We start from the raw sequence: 19,922 nt of genomic DNA on the forward strand, positions 1-19,922 counted from the left end.
AGGGTCTCATGTTTTTATAGGCACCATATTTTGCTAGCCAGTAAAATAATGACACATCGAATAAAAAAGTTATGAGAAGTAACATGTTTATAATATGGCATCTAAACTCGAAAAAGTTTCTTTCTGTTAATATTCCTGTTTTATATCAACGAAATTAGGAATTCTACTTTGTTTTACACTCTTTATTCAAATTCTACCATTTTACTTTTCCAAAAACACAAATTGGATAATGTTTTTTTGTAAAAGTTGGATAATGTTTTTTTTCGTAAAAGGCCCATTTAATCTCAGAGGCCGCCCCTGTTTGACAGTTCCAAAGAAGTGTTATAGTCCAAAATTCCGCCTCGGTTTGACTGTTCCAAGCAAATGTTATAGTCCAAAATTAATAACACCAACAATGAACAAACGAAAAGAGAGCATAGATGCATCTTGATAATCTCGTCCCTATAACACCAGGCTACCCTATTTAAAGGCACTTCAGTCTCTTAGTTGCTCATATCAACAAGCTAGAGAAGATGAATATGACATTGTTTGCATGGTTATTGTTTTCTTGTTGTCTCTTGAGCTTTCCAATTATTAATAATGCCAATCAGATCAATTACCTTGATAAATTGATTAAGTCGCGTAAATCGGACAAGCCTCCTCAAGGCGATGCATGGCCCATAGTAGATAACAATGGTGAATATTCACCAGTGTATATTAGTACCAAGGGTCTAAGGAGGCCGATAAGATCGAAACATTGCCTGGTCAGCCTGAAGGAGTGGATTTTGATCAGTACTCAGGTTATGTGACAGTGGATCCTACAGCCGGAAGAGCACTGTTTTATTATTTTGTAGAGTCTCCCCAAAACTCTTCAACAAATCCTCTTGTATTATGGCTCAATGGAGGTAATATGCACATCCATTATCTGCTATACTAACAAATAGTCTAGCAATTTATTTAGAATCAACAACATTCCTGTGATCATTTAAGTTGTATTGTGCCACATCAATCTGTATTAGTTTATATAAATATGTTGTATGACAACAACGTCAGTTTGGTAATACACTGCGGCCACAGCCTGGTCTAGAGCTACCCGTCATAGGGAGAAATATCATGCATTTTTTTTTTTTTTTTTTATATATTTGTAATTTTTTTGGATGTGCAGGGCCAGGATGTTCTTCCCTTGGCTTCGGAGCTATGGAGGAATTAGGACCTTTCAGGGTCAATGGTGATGGAAAAACTCTCTTCAGAAATGACTACGCGTGGAATAATGGTAATTTGATAGAATTTTGCAGTCTCTTAGACATATGCTCTGGTTGCATGACAATAAAAAACATTTTAGTGAAAGTCAGCAAAAATCAGTTAAAACTTGAGTTATTGCCATACTTTTGTTGACTGAATTTGAACCTATCTAAATGAGTGGTCAAATGTTTAATCTGTCAATTTGCTGTAACTCTTGGCCGTTACCGAATTCAAAATTGTTAACCAAGTCAGTTTACAAACTCAAAATTAGTGAGACAAATCCAATTAATTTGTATACACACAGGAATGTGTGTACTTACAACAGTTACAAGGTCTCATTTATGTGTTCCCGTACTGTAAAGTGTATATTGTGCATCACCAATTTGTTACTTCGATAATTGCAGTGGCAAATGTGATATTCCTGGAATCCCCTGCCGGAGTTGGATTTTCGTATTCAAACACAACATCTGATTACGATAATAGTGGGGATAAGACTACTGCTGAAGATGCCTATGCTTTTCTGGTCAATTGGCTTGAGAAGTTCCCTCAATATAAGACCAGAGATTTCTTCCTAACTGGTGAGAGCTATAGTGGTCATTATGTCCCTCAGCTTGCGTACACAATCCTTCTCAACAACAAAAACACCAACCATACTGTCATCAATCTCAAAGGCATTGCTGTATGTTCACAGCTTACTGTCTTATTTAATTTTATTTTTCTCATGGAAATAACTTCATATATGACATAATTTCATCACATTTTACTTATTATAGTTTTTCCATCCAGATTGGTAATGCATGGATCGACGACTACACTAACACATTAGGCCAGTATGATTATTTCTGGACGCATGCCTTGAATTCGGAAGAAACCAATAAGGCGATCAACAAATACTGCGAAGCAGATTTTTGGAGTGAAGAGTGTTCTAATGCACAAAGTCAAGGTGATCAGGAACTGGGAGATATTGATATTTACAACGTATATGCTCCACTTTGTAAACCTGAATTCTACATGGGCTCGAATGGATCAGTGAGTTTCTTCCGTCTGTGTGTGGCTTCTATCATCGTGTGAAAATTGATTTAAATTGTACTTATCCCCTAAAATCCAGCCACTTAAAATTAGTCTTCTGTACCGAAAATTGCTTTCTGACTATTCTCAGTACGAATATCAAAACTAAGAACTTTCACAAAATTGGCCTGAATCAGGTGCACGATTTTGATCCATGCTCTGATAATTACGTCAAAGCTTATTTAAATCTTCCCGAAGTGCAAAATACTTTACATGCAAAACCCACAACATGGACAAAATGCAGGTATAACATTCTCACTACATTAAAAATTGTCAGTGTTACTTGAATCTTTGCTTGAAGTTTTGTTGCTTTCTAACTAAATAAAATTCAATTGTCAAGAACCAACTATTTGTGAACACTTCTGATGCTCCAGCAACTAGTAGTATTCACAAATATTGGTTCTTGAGTTCGGAACTACTACAACTTGATCTAGCAAATGAACTGAAGCGATACAAATACAATCTCTTTGACATTTTGAGATAATGCTGAAACACTTCCATTCATACAATTCCAGTAGAATACAGTATCTGCATTCCGGATTATAAGGAAGAATGCTTCAAAATTTCATCAGTTAGCTTATTATGATGACCCCTTTATGGCTAAAAGTAGGCCTCTAAGGATTAAGAAAATTTCTAGTTTATAGTTTATAAAAGAAAATATTGTATGCTCAAACTTAAATTAGGTATATCTCTAGCAACAATCCACTTTGAGTAGAAATATAGAACATAAGTGATCACCGGCTTCTTTACTATTCTATATCATGTCACCAGTCGTAAACACCACAATACGTCAATACACATACGATACAATGGATATTATTCTGTAAAATGAGTCTAGTAATCATGTTTAGAGTCCTGACAGTAACATTTTATTGTTCAAAATTTTATTGAGTATTGACAGACATGATTATCAGCCAATTCGTTCTAAACATAAATTTTGTTACAGTCATGTATTAACCAACTGGACGGACAGTCCGACAACCATATTACCCATAATTCAGCAGGTAATGGCGAGTAACATCAGTCTTTGGATATACAGGCAAGTTCAAGCTTCTATACTGTATTTACTTACTTTAAGTGTGTGTCCAACATATTCCATTATCTCGTTTATACCCGAAGTGGCTCCTCCAATCAACGGACGTCTCCAAAGGAACACTTTATATGGATATTAAACTACTGCTTTTTTAAGTATTTTAACAGTAGTTGACCCATCTTACAGTGGAGATATGGATGGGCGTGTTCCAGTTACATCCTCTGTAAAGGATCGTTTAGGTTTTTTCCTGATTACTGTAGATAAAGGGGTGGTTATGGTTCGGATTAGACCGAGTTCGCTCCTGAGCGAGCTGCCTACGTATCTTTTCTTGATCTCTTTTTGGGGAGAGAAGAATCAGGTCTGACGTAGTTCCATTAGGTGGTATTTATAGGCTTTGGGGGGCTTGGATTTTTGGGACACGAGGACCCTGGTGGACAAGTGTAGGGAGGAGGTTATTTTTAGTTGTTTTCTGATTGGGAGTGGGTGAGGTAACCCCCATTTCCCGATGAAGATAAGATTTTGGTAATGATTACACATGATGGGGTATGCCTTTATCCGAGGCGTTCAGTCTCTAGTATTCTGCCTGCATTGTGATGTCTCGGGCTGAGTTTTAGCGTACCACCTATACTGAGAAGGATGAGCCGCCACAGTCGGTCTTGGAGGTCGATGTATTGAAGTCGCGTATGCAATGTTTCTTAGAGAGCTGCTTCATAAATCGGTCCTGGAGGTCGTTGTATTGAGATCGCTTATGTTTCGTATGCAATGTTCCTTAATGGGGATATTGCTCCCCTACACAGCCCCCTCTCAGTAGATTGGTTGTGTTCGTGCAAGCGATCTGCTGAGAGAAGAATCAACACTTGGGTGAAGCATGAGCGAGCTATGGTGATCGTTTTGACTGAGATGGCGCTGAGTTCGAATCTTGTAGCATGATGGTTTTGGCGGGAAAGAAAAATTAGGGCGTGGGTGGCACGTGACAGAATCATAGCAGTTGGAAAGGAGTCGTGTCGCCGTGTTATTCGGAACCCATGAAAAGACAGGTCCTTGGACACGTGTGTGGGCTATATGATAGGCCGTAATCATAACTTCTTGGGAACTGAACAGGCGGTTGTGCAAAATCAAATTTGGGATAACCAAAAGGCATTTCCGGGTTTCTTCTTCCGCAAAACGCAAGTTAGGGCTCTGCGGTGAGTGCTTCATTTCTTTGTTTTGCTTTTCATTTTCACTTTGCTTTCTTCTCGTTCCAAAGAGGGTTTGTTAAGTTGGTAGGGCGGTGTTAGGTTGTAGGGTTTAAGGTTGGGTAATTTGAGAAAAAGGAAATACTACAATGTCGGATTCGACGACACTCGCCGAAAAGAGGTTCGAGATTTCACCGAAATGCGGAGAGTATGAAGAGGAGAATGAAGACTTCGTTGAGTGGTGGTGGTGGTGGTGGGACTGAAGTGGATGAAGAAGTTAGGGTAAATGAGGTTAATAGTCGATCCGGTCGAGAAGATGACGTGGCTAGTACGCCGGTCGAGGGAGATGACGCCCGGCAGTGAGTTACCCCTAAGAGCGGTAGAGCATCGTCTTTGCTAGCTCGTTTCTGAGAAACTGAAAGCGGCTTATGGGATCAATGTGCCCGACCGGAAATATACTGAACCCAGCCGAAAGTGAAGATGTTCGTAGAGAGAGGTACAATCCTCCGAATGGTGGAATAATCATCCGTGAAGGTCGGTGAGAGCGTACATGCGAGATACCGTTCTCGAAATTAGTTTGTGACTTCTTGAGTCACTGTGGGAAGTCTCCATGCCAGTGGTGAATACCACATAGGGGTGTCCGACATAATAGAGCACTACGTGAATGAGGCGGTCCGGTAATGAACTTTAGCTTGCAAAACCATGGCGACGCTTATAGCATTGTGCTTTCGATGGTGTAAGCAATGAGGCCCGGACGAAGAGCGTTGCTGCTAGTTGGCAACCACCGCTAGTGGATGTAGGTTGCGAACTAGGATGTGTAGCCCAGCCGGTGGGTAGGCTTGTCTTGCTTTTGACACTTTAATGGGTGAGCTTAATTGTTGTTCTAACCGGGTCATCTCTTTGTTGTGTTTTGCAGAGTTTCTGTCTTGGACCACGAACCGATCGGGGAGATAGAAAGGTTCGCGGTTGAGTCGAGAACAAAACGAAAACGCTAAGCTTCCAGAATTTGCTCATTTCTTTGAGGAAAAAGGAGGTGCTGCGATCCGGAGAAAAAAAAAGCTCAAAAAGAGCGCGAGCTCTAGGGAACGAACGCGGGTGGTGATGGAGAAGCGTCATAAGTGATCGATAACACGGAGGACCGAGATCGGGCGCCCGGCGCCCCGAGGCGTCCTCTGGTGGTGGTGGTACCGCAGGGGCTGGTAGTTCGAGTTTTCGTCCTGAAGGGTTAACAATTGACGCTCTGTGGGAACTGAGATCGTAGCCTTCACCGCTTTCGTCCTGCGGTCGGAGAAGAGAAGAGCTGAAGTGGTCGAGCGAGGGGGCTCGAATGGCTAAGGTTGTCGCGACACGCACGGGGAGAGCTCTGTGGGGGGGTGGTGCTAGCGGTGGGCCGGAGTCGGGCGAGGGCCTGGCGGTCATGGACTTGGCGACCTTTGGTGTGGGATCTAGTCCGTCCTCGACGAGGACGGGAAACCAAATCGCTACTAAAGCGAAGCGGCCCCCCAAGGGCGAGTGGGAAGGTTGTTGTGAGTCTTTGATGACACGAGGCCCGGTTAGGTGTATTTAGATGAACACGGAGCGCAGCGAAAACGATAAAAATCGACCGCGGTTTGGTCGAAAAGGTATTGGCCTCGCTACTTTGAAACAGATCGCGTTAGATGGCAATCGCAAAGGAACCTGGATGAGAAGGGACTAGCGGATAACATCTGGCCGGATGGAAATCGCCGCAATGTCCGGTACGTGGGTTTGTCGCCCTTTGATATAGCGTGTTTTGTTATGTTCGTTGCTTTGATTTGTTTATATACGGACTATGGCAGCTTTTCGTCGCTGGTTTCCAAAAGTTGAAAGAGATTGCGATTCATTTGAAACGGATAGAGAGTCCGGTTGAAGGCCGTCGGGAGAGTCAAGAATGTGCGGAGACGACGCTAAGATGGAGCGTGAGGAGCTTGAGGACTCGCGGAAGGCTCATGAAACTCTGAATCGGGCGAAGATCTTTGAAAGATCTTGGTCAAGATCCGAGGCGCGAAGCTAGAAGGAGCCGAAGGGAACGTTCATGCCGCGAATCGTGGGAAATTGGAAGGTGAACGATTATTCCCTTCACCGCAAGAAGGTTGCTTTCGTGACGCTACTAAGGCCTATGATGATCCGGATGCGGACTTGAGATCCGGAGGCGGATTACAAGGCTTTGAAGGAGGAACACGCCGCGCCTGCCGCTGTCCCGCACCTCGATGGAACAGTGCACGAGGAGATGGTGGTGGGCGATTGCCTCCTCCTTGATCATGCCGAGCCGCGGGTGTCCGAAAGGCTGGAGTACTGTTGCACCTGACGCGCTGATGAGTTTGGAACTGGATGGCGTATCGATCGTAGTGGACGGGAGGGATGCTGAGGTCGATGAAGCTTTTGAGCCTGTAGAACTAACTGTGGTGCCCGGGGAGGGCGAGTTGTAAATTTGTTGAATGTCTCTTATCAGCTTATATGCTGCGATACAATAGAATTGGTTTCCTGGGGTAACCTGGGCAGTTCGCCTTTCTTGCATTTATGTAGTCTGTTTTGTTGAATGAGTTGGTATCCCGTACTAGTTCGGGGTAACCATATGAAGTTAACTTTTGCGTAGCCGGGTTGGATTTCCTGAGTAGTCTCAGCAGCCCGGTTAAAGAACGAACTGTATGAAAGTGCTGTTTAAAGAAGGTCGTTATTTGCTTTCCCCGCGATGTTGCACAATTTGTTTCTCTTTGTGCGTTTCTGTATCGATGATACCGGATCGCTTTGGTGGAATGCCACGCGTAAGACAAATGAGCCGCTCGAGGGGCGCAATGATGGCGGACAGCTTGGCTGACGTTTGGCGTCTCAAGGTAATTATGACGTGGTTTGGAAAAGACGTTTACTTGAGAAGTGAAACTGTTCGCGGAATACCAAAGGTGTTTGAACGGCTGTTTGTTCCAGCTTCTCTTCTTCTTCGCACTGTGCATTTCCACTACCGCTGCTTTGAAAGGTAACGTTGCTCTCCTCTTTTGAACACGTCTTGCTAAGCATAATCCTGCCCCGGTCTTTAACTCCGACTACGTCTTCTTTGTTCGTAGGTGTAATTATGGCAGAATGCAGCAAACGGAGTCAAGGAAAAGGGCGTCTGAGAGAAACTTCTCCACTGGTCATGGAGGAGATAGAGTTCTCCCCTCACGTGCATGGAGACCGTGGAAAGCGGAAGGCTGCTTTGGTGGGGGCCAGAAGCAACAAACGACCTAGGAGGGCTGGTCGTCCGGCTGGTGGCGTTGTGATCGGGTCGCCACAACATGCTGGCATCGCAGACGATGGTGATGCAGAGCATGACGATCTGAGACCAGGTCGTCAATTCGCTGGTGAGAACTCGTTCCCGCGACCTGGGGATGTGGGGAGCAAGTTCTACTACATGGGGAAAACGGGGAAAAACGCGATGAAACGCGTTGGATCAGAGTTTCCACTCCGCCCCATAGCGAAGCCTCGGGGGGGCGTCTTTGGATGGTGATAAGGCGGAGGTGGAGGATGAAAGCATGGAAACGCTTCTAGGGACGATGGATATGGCGGCTTGTCTGGTAAACTCGTGATGCAGTAGGCGTTTATGTTAGTTTCGAATGTCTTTTCGGTCTGTTGACTTTGGTTGTGCAGTTTCTTGCAGGGTATGATAGGCTGAAGAATGCTGTGCAAGGCATTGAAGCTGATGATAACTCTCATGTGGAGCTGGGCTGTATGCGGGCTGCGTGGAGAGCTGAGAAAAGGAAGCTGGAAGTAATGACGACGAGATATCAGAACGCTGTTGCAGAGAACGCTGCGCTGGTTACGGACCTGACTGAGCTAGATAAGGAGGTGGCTAAAGTGACTGCTTATGCCAAGAAATGCCAAGGGGTCGCTCGCGAGGCAAAGAAAGCATACACCCCGCTTCAGGCCGTAATATGCCGCTACTGGGACGAAAATATCATGTCCTGAAGAGAGCGGCTGATGGTGAGGCGCAGGAACAAGGTATGCGGGTGATGCTGAGGTCTGCTCGACACGGTGCTGGCAGGAGTGCGACCCCACAAGATAAGCATGTCTTAACTGATGTTTGATGATGTACTGTATTTCTCTTTGTGGGAATTTGTGATGATGTGTTGATTCTACCTCTCTTATATGGGAGTAAACAATAGAGCTGTACTTTCGGGCTTGCCCCTGATTCGCTATCCGTACCGAAACCGGTTTCCACGGAGTGGCGCTTCGTTGTTTTGTTTAATACGCATCGACCGGATTTTTGGGTAGCCCCAGTAGACGGGTAAAACGAAATGTAATGGCGATGGCCAAGCACTAGTATGGATTGGATTTAGAACGCATGGCTACTGTTGATTGTTTGCATCTATTCTCCTGCTTATTATGCGCGTGGTTTGTAGTTCAATGCTCGGTAGCCTTGAAGTTTCGTAATCAAACTGCATCGCGTAATTCCGTTTGTCACCTTGTTTGTAAGAGAGAACTGCTAGAGCCCGCTTTTAGATGATATGAATCGAGGTTGAAGAGTTCTTCGTTAGGTGTATTCTTTCTGAATTTATAAGTAATGCTGCCGGGAATGTCTTGCTTAGGCAGGGCGTGTTAGCGTATATAAGCGTAATGCCCATTGGTATTGTACTCATGTGGTCGAATTAGAGCATAGGTTTTCGACGAGTGATAAGTGAAGAGATCGGGAACCTGTAAGCTCCGCAGAGTATGAAGCCGGGCGAGAGAGCGTTCTCGTGTGGTCGATCCTAGAAATATAGGTACTTTCGACATAACAAGACTTGGAGAGGGCTGTAGAGCCCGTAAGCTCTAGAGAGTCAGTATGCTTTCAGGAGAGCCGTTCTCGTGTAACGCAGGCGATCCTAGAAATATAGGTCCTCGACGTAACAAGACTTGGAGAGGTCAGAGCCTCGTAAGCTCCGAGAGCTATATGCTTTCGGAGAGCGTTCTCGTGGTCGATCCTAGAAATATAGGTCCTCGGCGTAACAAGACTTGGAGAGGTCAGAGCCCTGTAAGCTCCGGAGAGAGATTTCGCTCGAGAGCGTTATCGTCAGCGGTGTTGCTCAATCGGGCGAGGATGGCGGACCAAGTAAACGCGTGTTGATTATCTATCTTTGTGTAAACCGCTTGACTTGTCAATACAAGTAAATAGATTATATTGTATTAGTTAACACAAGAAACTTATTTTTCATTAATGTGAACAAAAGGATATACAACATAAAATGGCACTACCGGTAAATTTTTTTTCAGTGAGATGGTATTCCAAGGTCGAGGCAACATCTTCCCCTCTTGGGTTCTTATCCAAGATGCTCCATTGCCGACGGCACGCCGTTCCACGATGTAGGGCCTTCCCATGTGGGTCCTAACTTGAATCGTCTTGCGCTCTTTTCAAGACTAGGTCGCCAGTCGAAAAGACCTAGGATGAACTCGCTTTGTTGTAGGAGTTCTTCAAAGTTTGTCGATAAGATACGACTGATGGCGGCTAAGTCCCGCTTTTCTTCCAACAGTCGACTTCTCGCGGCTAACACGGAAGTCGTTGTGTCCCGACTCGACAAGTTCGATCGAAGTCGTAGTGACCGTCGACCGGTGGAATTACGGCTTCTGTGCCATAACATAAGGAGAATGGTGATTCGCCGGTACTGGATCGAGCTGTGGTGCGGTGAGCCCATAGAATATTCTCCAACTGATTTGGCCATTGGCTCTTATTCTTTTCAATCTTTTTCTTCAAGTTTTCCAAGATTGCTTTGTTATTGGCTTCCACGACCATTACTCGAAGGCATCGTGGAGTAGAAAATGCGTGAACGATCTTCCACTTGGCTAGAAACTCTTTAACCGTTCTGCCTTTGAACTGAGGCCCATTATCCATTACTAATGTATGTGGCAAACCAAATCTGGTGATGATGTGAGTCCAGATGAAGTTTCTGACATGTGACTCTTTGACGTGTGCTAAAGGAATAGCCTCGACCCACTTGGTGAAATAGTCGGTTGCAGCTAATACAAAGCCGAAGCCCGTGATTTTTCGTGGGATGAATGGTCCCATGATGTCCATGCCCCACATGTGGAATGGCCATGGGCTTGCTATAATCGATCGGTTCATGAAAGCAGGTTGGATGATATTGTGGCCCAAATGTTTGACACTTGACACATTTGAGGACGATGCTTTAGCATCGATCTGCATACGGGGCCAAAAATATCCTTGTGAAATGGCCTTATGGGCTAAAGAGCCATCATCCGACATGATTTCCACATTCTCCTTCGCGGGATCTCTCGCGAAAACTAACGACCTCGCCTGAGGTGATGCACCGCAAGTGTGGGCCACCAGATTTCCTGAACAATTTGTTATGGAACAAACAATAACGCCGTGGCTTGATAGGGGATCCGCTTAGCCTTGGTACGCTCCTCAGGGAGCGCGTCGTGGATATAGTCGATGATAGGCTGCATCCATGTTTGACTCAACTGACTGGCGGAGAGAGGGAATAGGTCGCTTATTGTCAGGGTGTGCTCGACTTGGTACGCAGGTCGATCGACTACTTCTATGAGTAGTTGTCTTGGGGTGCAGCTCGGGGTCTGGGTTGCTAGGTAAGCTAAACTAAAGCGCGATGACGGTTTTCGTCACGCAAGAAATGATGTATGTGTACCTGCTTAAAAGAAGGCAATAATTGATGAACGACCTGAAGATATTTTGAAAGATTACCTTCATGGGTAGTGTACTCTTTTGCAACCTGGCGAACAACCAGCTGCGAGTCACTAAAGACTTGGAGCTCTTTGACACCGAGCTGCAGCGCCATACGAAGTCCCCTGATCAGCGCCTCGTACTCCGCCTCGTTATTGGAAGTTGCGGTCGATGCGGCCCGACTTCTCCATCACCGCTCCATCGGTGAAACTAAGACAACCCCTATGCCATCGCCGGATTGCTAGAACCATCTACAAAGAGAAACCAGTGGACTTGATGTGCTCTTTTCGAACTGAGGTCGGGTTTCTTGTTCCCAATTAGGGCCATCAATAGGAAATCCGCTAGAAAATCGGGCGACGACTGTCCTTTTCCTCGAGAAACTCCGGGTACTTACTCCGTCCGGTGGTGTTCGCGAAGTTCTTCGCCCAAACCGCCATTCGAAAGTAGTCTTGTTTTCTTTGTGGAGGATTTTCTTCAATGGGAGGTCGGTAAGAACTATGATTTGATGCTACCGAAAAGTAAGGCCTGAACTTCCGTGCGAATACAACAAAGCAAGCACCGACTTTTCGGGAAGGAGTAATTCTTTTCCGATGTCGTGGCGTCTTGCTTGTGAAGTAGATCGGTTTTTCTGAATTGTTTTCCTCTTTGAAGAGAACTGATGATGGCTAAAATCGGATATCGCCGATAGAGCCCCGAGTCTCTCCATCTACGGGCTTGGCTAAGAGGGGCGTGGTGAGGTACTTTTGAGAGTGGCGAATGCTTAATGGCACCGATCGCTCCATGAGAACCGCCGCCTTTTAAGGAGTTGCAGAACGGGTCTACACCTATCGGATGCCCTTGATATGAATCGGTTGAGTGCGTGACCATGCTTGACAATTTCTGTATTTGTTTCTTCGTATGGATTGGGCATGTCTAAGAATGCTCGGATCCGGTCCGATTCGCCGATCCCTTTCCTTTAGACACTTGATACCCTAAAAAATTTGCCGAGGATCGCCCAAAAAGGCATTTCTCTGATTCAAATTTCATGCCCGCATTTTACGTAATCTAGAGAACGCTTGTTCAAGGTGGTCGAGGTGATCACCGCTTTTTGCTTTTGACGACCATATCGCCGATGTAGACCTCCATGGTGTCGCCTAACATGTCTTGGAACATGTCGGTGACCAGCGCTGATACGTTGCTCCGACATTTTTCAGGCGAACGGAGAACGCGTGTAGCAATAGATCCCTTTGCTCTGAATGAAAGAGGTTTTCTTGATCCTCCTCTGCGAGTGGGATTTGGTTGTACCCATCGCAGCCGCCCATGAAGGAGAGAAGCTCATGACCACAGTCCGGTCGACAAGTTGGTCAATGCGGGTAGGGAAAAACGCCTTTTGGTGTGGCCCGATTTACATTCATAAAATCGACGATAAAGCTTAACCGCTCCGCTTCTTTTGGGTAATCGCCACGATGTTAGCGATCCACTCGGATAGTCTACTTTTCTCGATAAAACCGACTTGCTTGAGTTTGTCGACCTCGCCGCTGATAGCTTTTGAAAACGTAGGGATAGTCGGGCGGGTCGCCATTCGGACCGGGTCTAGCATTGGGATAAACATTTAATTTATGGTATCGCGATCATGGGATCTATTCTCGGCACATCAATATACGACCAAGCAAAAACATCTTTATTCATAGATAAGAAATTTACAAGGTGGGTCCTTGATTGTCGATGTTAGCCCCTACATATACAAACTTGGGGTCGCCTTTCGGTGCCTAGGTTCACTTTTTTCTTCTTCACCGGAGGTTTTGCAAACCGACGGCTTATTTGTGGTGATTCGCTATCGGGTCCAACACTTTGTGGGGCACATGGTCACGAAGGGTGGAGCGACCGCGCAACGCCGATGCGGGATACCCACGACCTGAGTGGGACCCGGCGCATGCACATTGATGGTGTGGCTATCGGCCGTCATCCGTGGCCTACACACGAAGAGACGCGACCTCGATACTTTAACCGACAAAGTTATCGACGTTGGATCAATCCGAGACCTTTGTCGGCGGCGGGCGGACTCGGGAGCCGAAAAGCGGTATCTGCATTGGAGAGAAAATCTGCTTGCTAGAGCCCCCAGCGTTCTGCTTGGCAGTTCGGGACTGGACTTCGGCAACTAAGTCATGTGCCATTGTGTAACTGGTGGGTTCATGTGTGGCGGGGGTCGGTTCACGGGCAGTCTCACTTGTTGACATGATCTGGTTACAATGGTACGCTTCAAGCTGATTGCTTCTAAGTTCCATCATTCCTCTAGGTCCTGGGAAACGGAGAACTTGATGCAACGTTGACGGTACCGCCTGCATCTGATGGATCCAACGTCGTCCGAGTATGGCATTGTATGACGACTTGCTGTCTAGAATGCAGAACCGTGTATTGCAGCTGATCTTGTCCTCTCTAGATCCCACCGACACTGGAAGTATAATATCACCAATGGGATCGGCCCTGGAACCATTGAACCCATAAAGGGGGGCGATCGGGTCTACGAGGACGGACTTGGGAAGGTTCATCTCTTGCATGGTGTGGTAGAACAAGATGTCACAGGAACTGCCGGTCGATCAGGACGCGCTTGACTGTCCAGTCGCTAATTTTGACATGGACTACCAATGCATCATTATGAGGAAGACAGACTTTGCTTAAGTCGGCCTTCGTGAAAGTGATATCGCATGCGCTGCGACCTGAACCACGCAGGGCGTGAGCTGCCTGTGAAGGGAAATGATAGACTTCCTGAAGAGCGCCGACACGACATCTTTTCTCTCTGGATGAGGTTACGGAATCATCCGGGAAAGTAATCACGTGAATAGTTTGATCATTGTCACGATCGGATGAGTGCTGCCTTCGCTCGTGGACGTCCTCTGCTGCGAGGACGAGCTTGAACCTCTTGGTAGTGACGGCGAGATGGAGATCGACTACGTACTCGGCCAGCCATCAGTTTGTGACGCAAGTCACCGTTAGGAATGCTAGTGTACTGTTTTATATGGCCGGCTTCCACTAGATCCTGGAGATAATGTTTAAGCCCCCAAAGATGCATCGTTTCATGGCATTTTGCGCCAGAAATGCGAAAATGGCTTGTCGTCGATTTATCAAGTTGCCTCTCACATCGGGCCGGAAGAATGGGGCTCGCTTAATCTTACCCAGTAATGTAATCGGGGAGCGATCGGGATAGCTTAACTCTCTGGCTGTTGTCCGATCGGTAATCGGGCTTTTTGGTACAAGCGACCTAGAGCGCTTCTTGGCTCGTGGAGTACAATCTGAAACTGCTGCCACCTCCTGGTTCTCGTCTAAGCCGTGGAGTTTCAAAGTTTCCTGCAACTTGATATACTTGTCCACGCGAGCGTAGAGCTCGGACAGTGTCTCTGGGCGTTCCTTCATCAACGACACGGAGAGGTCGGTGTTACGCGACTCGGCAAGCATTGGAAAAGGCCGGTGTGGCAAAAGATTCTTTCAAGCCGCTTCCATGCACAAACGCCGCCTTGAACCGCCCTAGGAACTCACGAATAGTTTGGCTTCCTTGAATGATAATTGAAACAAAGAATCAAGATCCGCCTTCTTCCGCTGTTGTGGACGTGATTGGCTGGCGGCTTAACAAATCGATGAAGTCGCTCGAAGGTTTTATAGAATCGATTCCGATTGAAAAGAACCAATCAAGAGCCCATCCCCGAGACTAGCCGGAAATAATCTGCATGGAGATGATCAAACTTCGGGTGAGCTGTAAAGTGCCAAACTCTGAAATGTAGCGAGCTACATGCTGACTTTGGCACGCGTTGTTGCCATCGCATATGGGAAAGCGTGGTATCGGATAAAGTCTTGTGGAGAGGGTTTATTGAGGACCTCTACCGAATGAGCGGAGACGCGCCATATGTCTTAAGCATCTTGTGCACAATCTGTGTCGAATCCTTCTTTACGGCGTTCAGACCAATCCTTTGTGATAACTCGTTAATCTGTTGATTAACATCGTTGATGCCATTCTCTCGCTCCGCTACCTACTTGTTGTTGCCGGTAACTATCCACCCGAGCTTCGTAAAGTAGCATTTTCCTCCCCGAGCAAGGAAATGCTCGCTTAAGCTATTCCCAACCGGTGGGCAAGGTCTTTGGACTTGAGCTTCGAAGACCATGCTTCGTGGGCTTGAGAATTGGTGATGGATGAACCCGATTTAAGGTGGTTCTCAAGTAATCAAAACCACGCATCGGCCCAATGTAAAGGATCGTTTAGGTTTTTTCCTGACATCGTAGATAAAGGGGGTGGTTATGGTTCGATTAGACCGAAGTTAAGCTCCTCGAGCGAAGAAAAGCCTACGATCTTCTCTTGATCTCTTTTGGGGAGAGAAGAATCAGTCCGGCGTAGTTCCATTAGGTGGTATTTATAGGCTTTGGGGGCTTGGATTTTTGGGACACGGGGACCCCGGTGGACAAGTGTAGGGAGGAGGTTATTTTAGTTGTTTTCTGATTGGGAGTGGGTGAGGTAACCCCATTTCCGATGAAGGTAAGATTTTGGTAATGATTACACATGATGGGGTATGCCTTTATCCGAGGCGCGCTCTCTAGTATTCTGCCTGCATTGTGATGTCTCGGCCGAAGTTTTAGCCGCACCACCTATACAGTATGAGCTGCTCACAGTCGGTCTTGGAGGTCGATGTATTGAAGTCGGCATTATGCAATGTTTCTTAGAGAGTCTTCATAGATCGGTCCTGGAGGTCGTTGTATTGAGATCGCTTATGTTTCGTATGCAATGTTCCTTAATGGGGATATTGCTCCCCTACATCCTCGAGGTATTCAATCAACACTTTTGAGCTTCCTATTGAGTCCGCTTGGCGCCCATGGTACACTAACGGAGAGGTAAGCTACATTACTGATGTTCTGATGTTCATATGCTTCCACTACTAAAACTTCTATGACAAAGTTCCTGACATTGAATTTTGTTAGAATATATCAGTATTAGAATATGTCAGTATTATAATATGTCCAATATGGAAAGTCCCATGTTTCTATAAGTGTGGACATCCATATCTAGTAGTTTCTATTATTATGTTTTAGGTTAGTATAAGTATGTAACTCTGGGTAGAGAACAATCACTCTCAGACTCTCTCAACCTCTTTAACCCTAATAAATCTCTAGTCTTCTTTGGTCTTCTTCTTGGTGTCTTTAATATATCAATATCACAACTTTCCTAGCATCACCACTAACACAGAATTTAACATGGTATCGGAGCCGAGGTTCGAAGGGGTACCTTAGGAGAGGAAACTCCTCACTCAAGAAAAAAAAAAAAAATCAAAATCGGTTTTGTTTTAATTTTCAAGATAGTATTCAAGTCAAGTTTCAAGAAGAAGAAGGATTTCTCAAGAAGAAGTTCTTATATCTCAATTCAAGTTTCAATTTTTTTTTTTCTGCGGTTTATCGCTCACGGTTATCGCTCAATCGACGCCGCTCATAGTTACTATTTACGGTCTTCGCTTCATCGTCATGTTAAAGTAAGTTTTGAGATTTCGCTAGTGTTTAAAGTTTGTTTGAAGAATGCTAGGGAGAGAGATCCGAAGTTTCTCAAGATTGGTTTCTTAGTATTGTTTCGGCCGCCGCCAATTGGTATTGATGCCGCCTTACCTCGGTTTCTAGAACATGATCAAGTTGTTTGTTTGAAGTATTATAGGGGCACATGACCTCTATCTCACGAGGAATTATTCTTTCCATTTTCCACTCGTTCCGGGTTCGCAAATCATAAAAGGCGACCCACCCTCCACCCTCTATCGTGAGTTGTGTTTGATGCATGTTCTATTAGATTTTTTTTTGTGAATTAGAGTATGAAGTATTGTTTTTGAAGTGGGCATTGGTTGGTTGTATAAGTTGGTATTTAGTTTTCGGTTTCAAGTTCAAGTCGAATAGACAAGCCTTTGTATGTTTCAATGACTTGTATATTCCAACTTGAGAGGGGGAATAGGGAGATATGAAGACATTCAGTAGTATATGAAGGAAGGAGAATATGGAGACGTATGAGGAAGAGTACTCATGTCTCCATATTCCAACAAGCCTTGACGAACTCTTCATGACAAGGCAATCCACTATTCAGTCTTCAGTATGACATCCCCACTCTGCCTTCTTGATTCGTGTAGCTTGATCAAGCCTAAAACTATGAACAAGTTTCAGGTAGCAGTCAAGCCTCAACTGCAAGTATGTTTCAGGTAGCAGTCAAGCCTCAACTGCACGTATGTTTCAGGTAGCAGTCAAGCCTCAACTGTACGTATGTTTCAGGAGTACCCATAATAGTATTTTGTTGACATTAACAGTGATATTGATAGTAGCATAGCGCACATCAAGTCACTGTTATATATTGTTTTCAATTTATATTATGACAGCCATAACAACGAATGAAGTGAGTAGTAGCCAAACAGCACGCCACTACACTGGTGTTATGATTTCAGTTTGTGACTGAGGTACACCTTCAGTATTCAAGTTAGGTCATTGCCTACACCGACAGCAAATTTCGGAACGCCTCAACAGGTTGTTCGAAGTTCTTCAACTCAAGATAGTTCTATCGCGAAGGGGAGCAGTATTCTTATCTTTTGTTTTTGTAATCCAAGTTGTAATTTGCATAGTTTAGCGTAATTACGACTTGAGGGGGGAGTGTTAGAATATATCGGTATTATTAGAATATGTCAAGATTATAATATGTCCAATATGGAAAGTCCCATGTTTCTATAAGTGTGGACATCCATATCTAGTAGTTTCTATTATTATGTTTTAGGTTAGTATAAGTATGTAACTCTGGGTAGAGAACAATCACTCTCAGACTCTCTCAACCTCTTTAACCCTAATAAATCTCTAGTCTTTTTTGGTCTTCTTCTTGGTGTCTTTAATATATCAATATCACAACTCTCCTAGCATCACCACTAACACAGAATTTAACAAATTTCATGGTTATGATGGTCTGGCAGGTTGGAGGATATGTAGAAGCGTACAAGGGATTGGTGTTAGCAACAGTAAGAGGAGCAGGGCATCTTGTTCCAAGCTACCAACCTGAGCGAGCACTCTATATGATAAGCATCACCACTAATGACTCTCCGCTCCACATCCTCAAAATTCAATAAAGAATTTCATATTCCGCTATTTAAATTTATGTAAAATGTTTCTTTTCCGTGTGTCTAATCTGAATAATGGCGATATTTGATTCAAGTTTAGATCGTAGTTTCATGGTTAGCTGAGTAATTCAAGTTCATAATGTATGCCAAAAGAGTTCATCAGGCATGATCCATGTTACAAGTGGGTTCCATTTACTCTTTTTTTTGCTTACACAAAAGTTTACATCTCAAACTATAATCTGACCTGTGTAACTTTCCCACAGAGCACAATCTCCTTTGATTATTTGTTCAATTCTATTTTGGTAAATGATAAAGGGAAAAAAAAACATCTTAAAAGTAAACTACCATTTGTAAACTATGATCAGGACGTCATTTGATTCAATAATTAGTTAAATAATAATTTTAGTACTAATTTCCATTTGTCATTAAAATTAAAGGATATGAAAATATATAGCAATTTTTTCAAGGAGAATGACAAAATTGAGTGAAATCATAAGTATATATAGCTCATCGCCGCATCTTTTTATTATTATTTTTGTTACAGTAGTAGTATTATTATTATTATTATTTTTTAATGCTAAACTAACTTCTTTTATTCAACAACTGAACGATATATATGTACATACGCACCTTGTAAGTCTTTAGCTAAAAAATTACATAGAAAACCAAAAGTATCGTCAAGGTGGTAACAGTCTTGCTAGTTAATTAATTATATGAAAATGAACTCCTAAACCAGTCAAGATTCTTAGGACATATTTGATTTCAGTTTATTTATTAGTTTAGATTCTTGATATGGTATCCTGCAATATTGCATTACGGTTAGAGTCCATGAAAAGTTGGCACTTCAATACGGATGACAGGTCTTGCACAAGTACAGCTAAGAGCCTAAGACAAAGAAACTTGAGGAAATGGGAATTTGGTGTTCATGTCTTCAACTCTAGTGACAATGAGTAAGCTGACATTTATTTAGATTAGTATATTTAGAATTTTCAGATGGGAAACTTAGTAGTAGTATTGTATCTAAAACACATTTTGATTTATTTATTCGAAGTTTAGGATACTGATCAGCGCAGAAGCACAGAAGTTAAGTAACAGAATCTTAAGGTAATAGAAACTTCTCCATGGAAATGTTGGAACCTGGTAGCATCAATCAGAAGACTACTAGTAAGTCTTAATGAAGAAGTTTTACTTCATGTTTGTAGAGAAGAAAATCGTGCAGCAGACCATCTTGCCAAACTCTCTTTAGGAGAACATGTAGAGCCTTTTGTTTTTACACCTCATTTATGTAATAGTTTGAACACTGTGTCTACATATTTTAGCAAATAAATATGTGACACGTGGCAGTATCTTTTTAACGCTCGGGTATGGTCTTAGTATGGGTAGGAAGTACCAGAACACACTTTAAGTCCAGGTCCTGACTAACTCACCTCCTAAGTTCGGGAGTGAAATAAGAAGAGGAGGTTCGGAACTGGTTGGAGTCGTAGGTTCGGAGAACTGGAGGTTCGGAACTGGTTAGAGTAGTAGGCTCGGAAAACTGGAGGTTCGGAACCAATTAGAGTAGTAGGTTCGGAAAATTGGAGGTTCGGATCTAGTTCGAGTTGTAGGCTCGGAGAACCAACTCCTGACTAGGAACACCAAATCCGGAACTACTAAGTTTGGAACTCCAACTC

The 19,922-nt window shown here is 44.2% G+C and overlaps 1 protein-coding gene and 1 pseudogene across 2 annotated transcripts; both read left to right on the forward strand.

Annotated features, from left to right (window-relative positions):
• The first annotated feature begins 494 nt into the window (after positions 1-494).
• LOC147519493 (serine carboxypeptidase 1-like) lies at positions 495-18,484 on the forward strand (annotated as a pseudogene). Its single transcript, XR_015212234.1, has 9 exons — positions 495-884; positions 1,145-1,252; positions 1,626-1,900; positions 2,008-2,250; positions 2,427-2,533; positions 3,236-3,328; positions 3,509-3,535; positions 15,940-16,018; positions 18,109-18,484. The product of XR_015212234.1 is annotated as a serine carboxypeptidase 1-like (transcript).
• LOC147519494 (uncharacterized) lies at positions 7,985-8,457 on the forward strand. Its single transcript, XM_086595024.1, has 2 exons — positions 7,985-8,066; positions 8,140-8,457. Exons 1-2 carry the CDS (start codon positions 8,025-8,027, stop codon positions 8,455-8,457), a joined length of 360 nt encoding a protein of 119 aa, XP_086451150.1. The 5' UTR covers positions 7,985-8,024.
• Positions 18,485-19,922: the final 1,438 nt, after the last annotated feature.

The sequence above is a fragment of the Coptis chinensis genome, chromosome 2 (genome assembly GCF_015680905.1).
Source record: "Coptis chinensis isolate HL-2020 chromosome 2, ASM1568090v1, whole genome shotgun sequence".
In the NCBI taxonomy this organism is placed as follows: Eukaryota; Viridiplantae; Streptophyta; class Magnoliopsida; order Ranunculales; family Ranunculaceae; genus Coptis; species Coptis chinensis.

Coding starts and splice junctions, on each gene's coding strand:
- LOC147519494 (XM_086595024.1), top strand. CDS start 8,025: ATGGAAACGCTTCTAGGGACGATGGATATGGCGGCTTGTCTG. Junction 8,067..8,139: donor TGGATATGGCGGCTTGTCTG/GTAAACTCGTGA, acceptor TTGGTTGTGCAG/TTTCTTGCAGGGTATGATAG.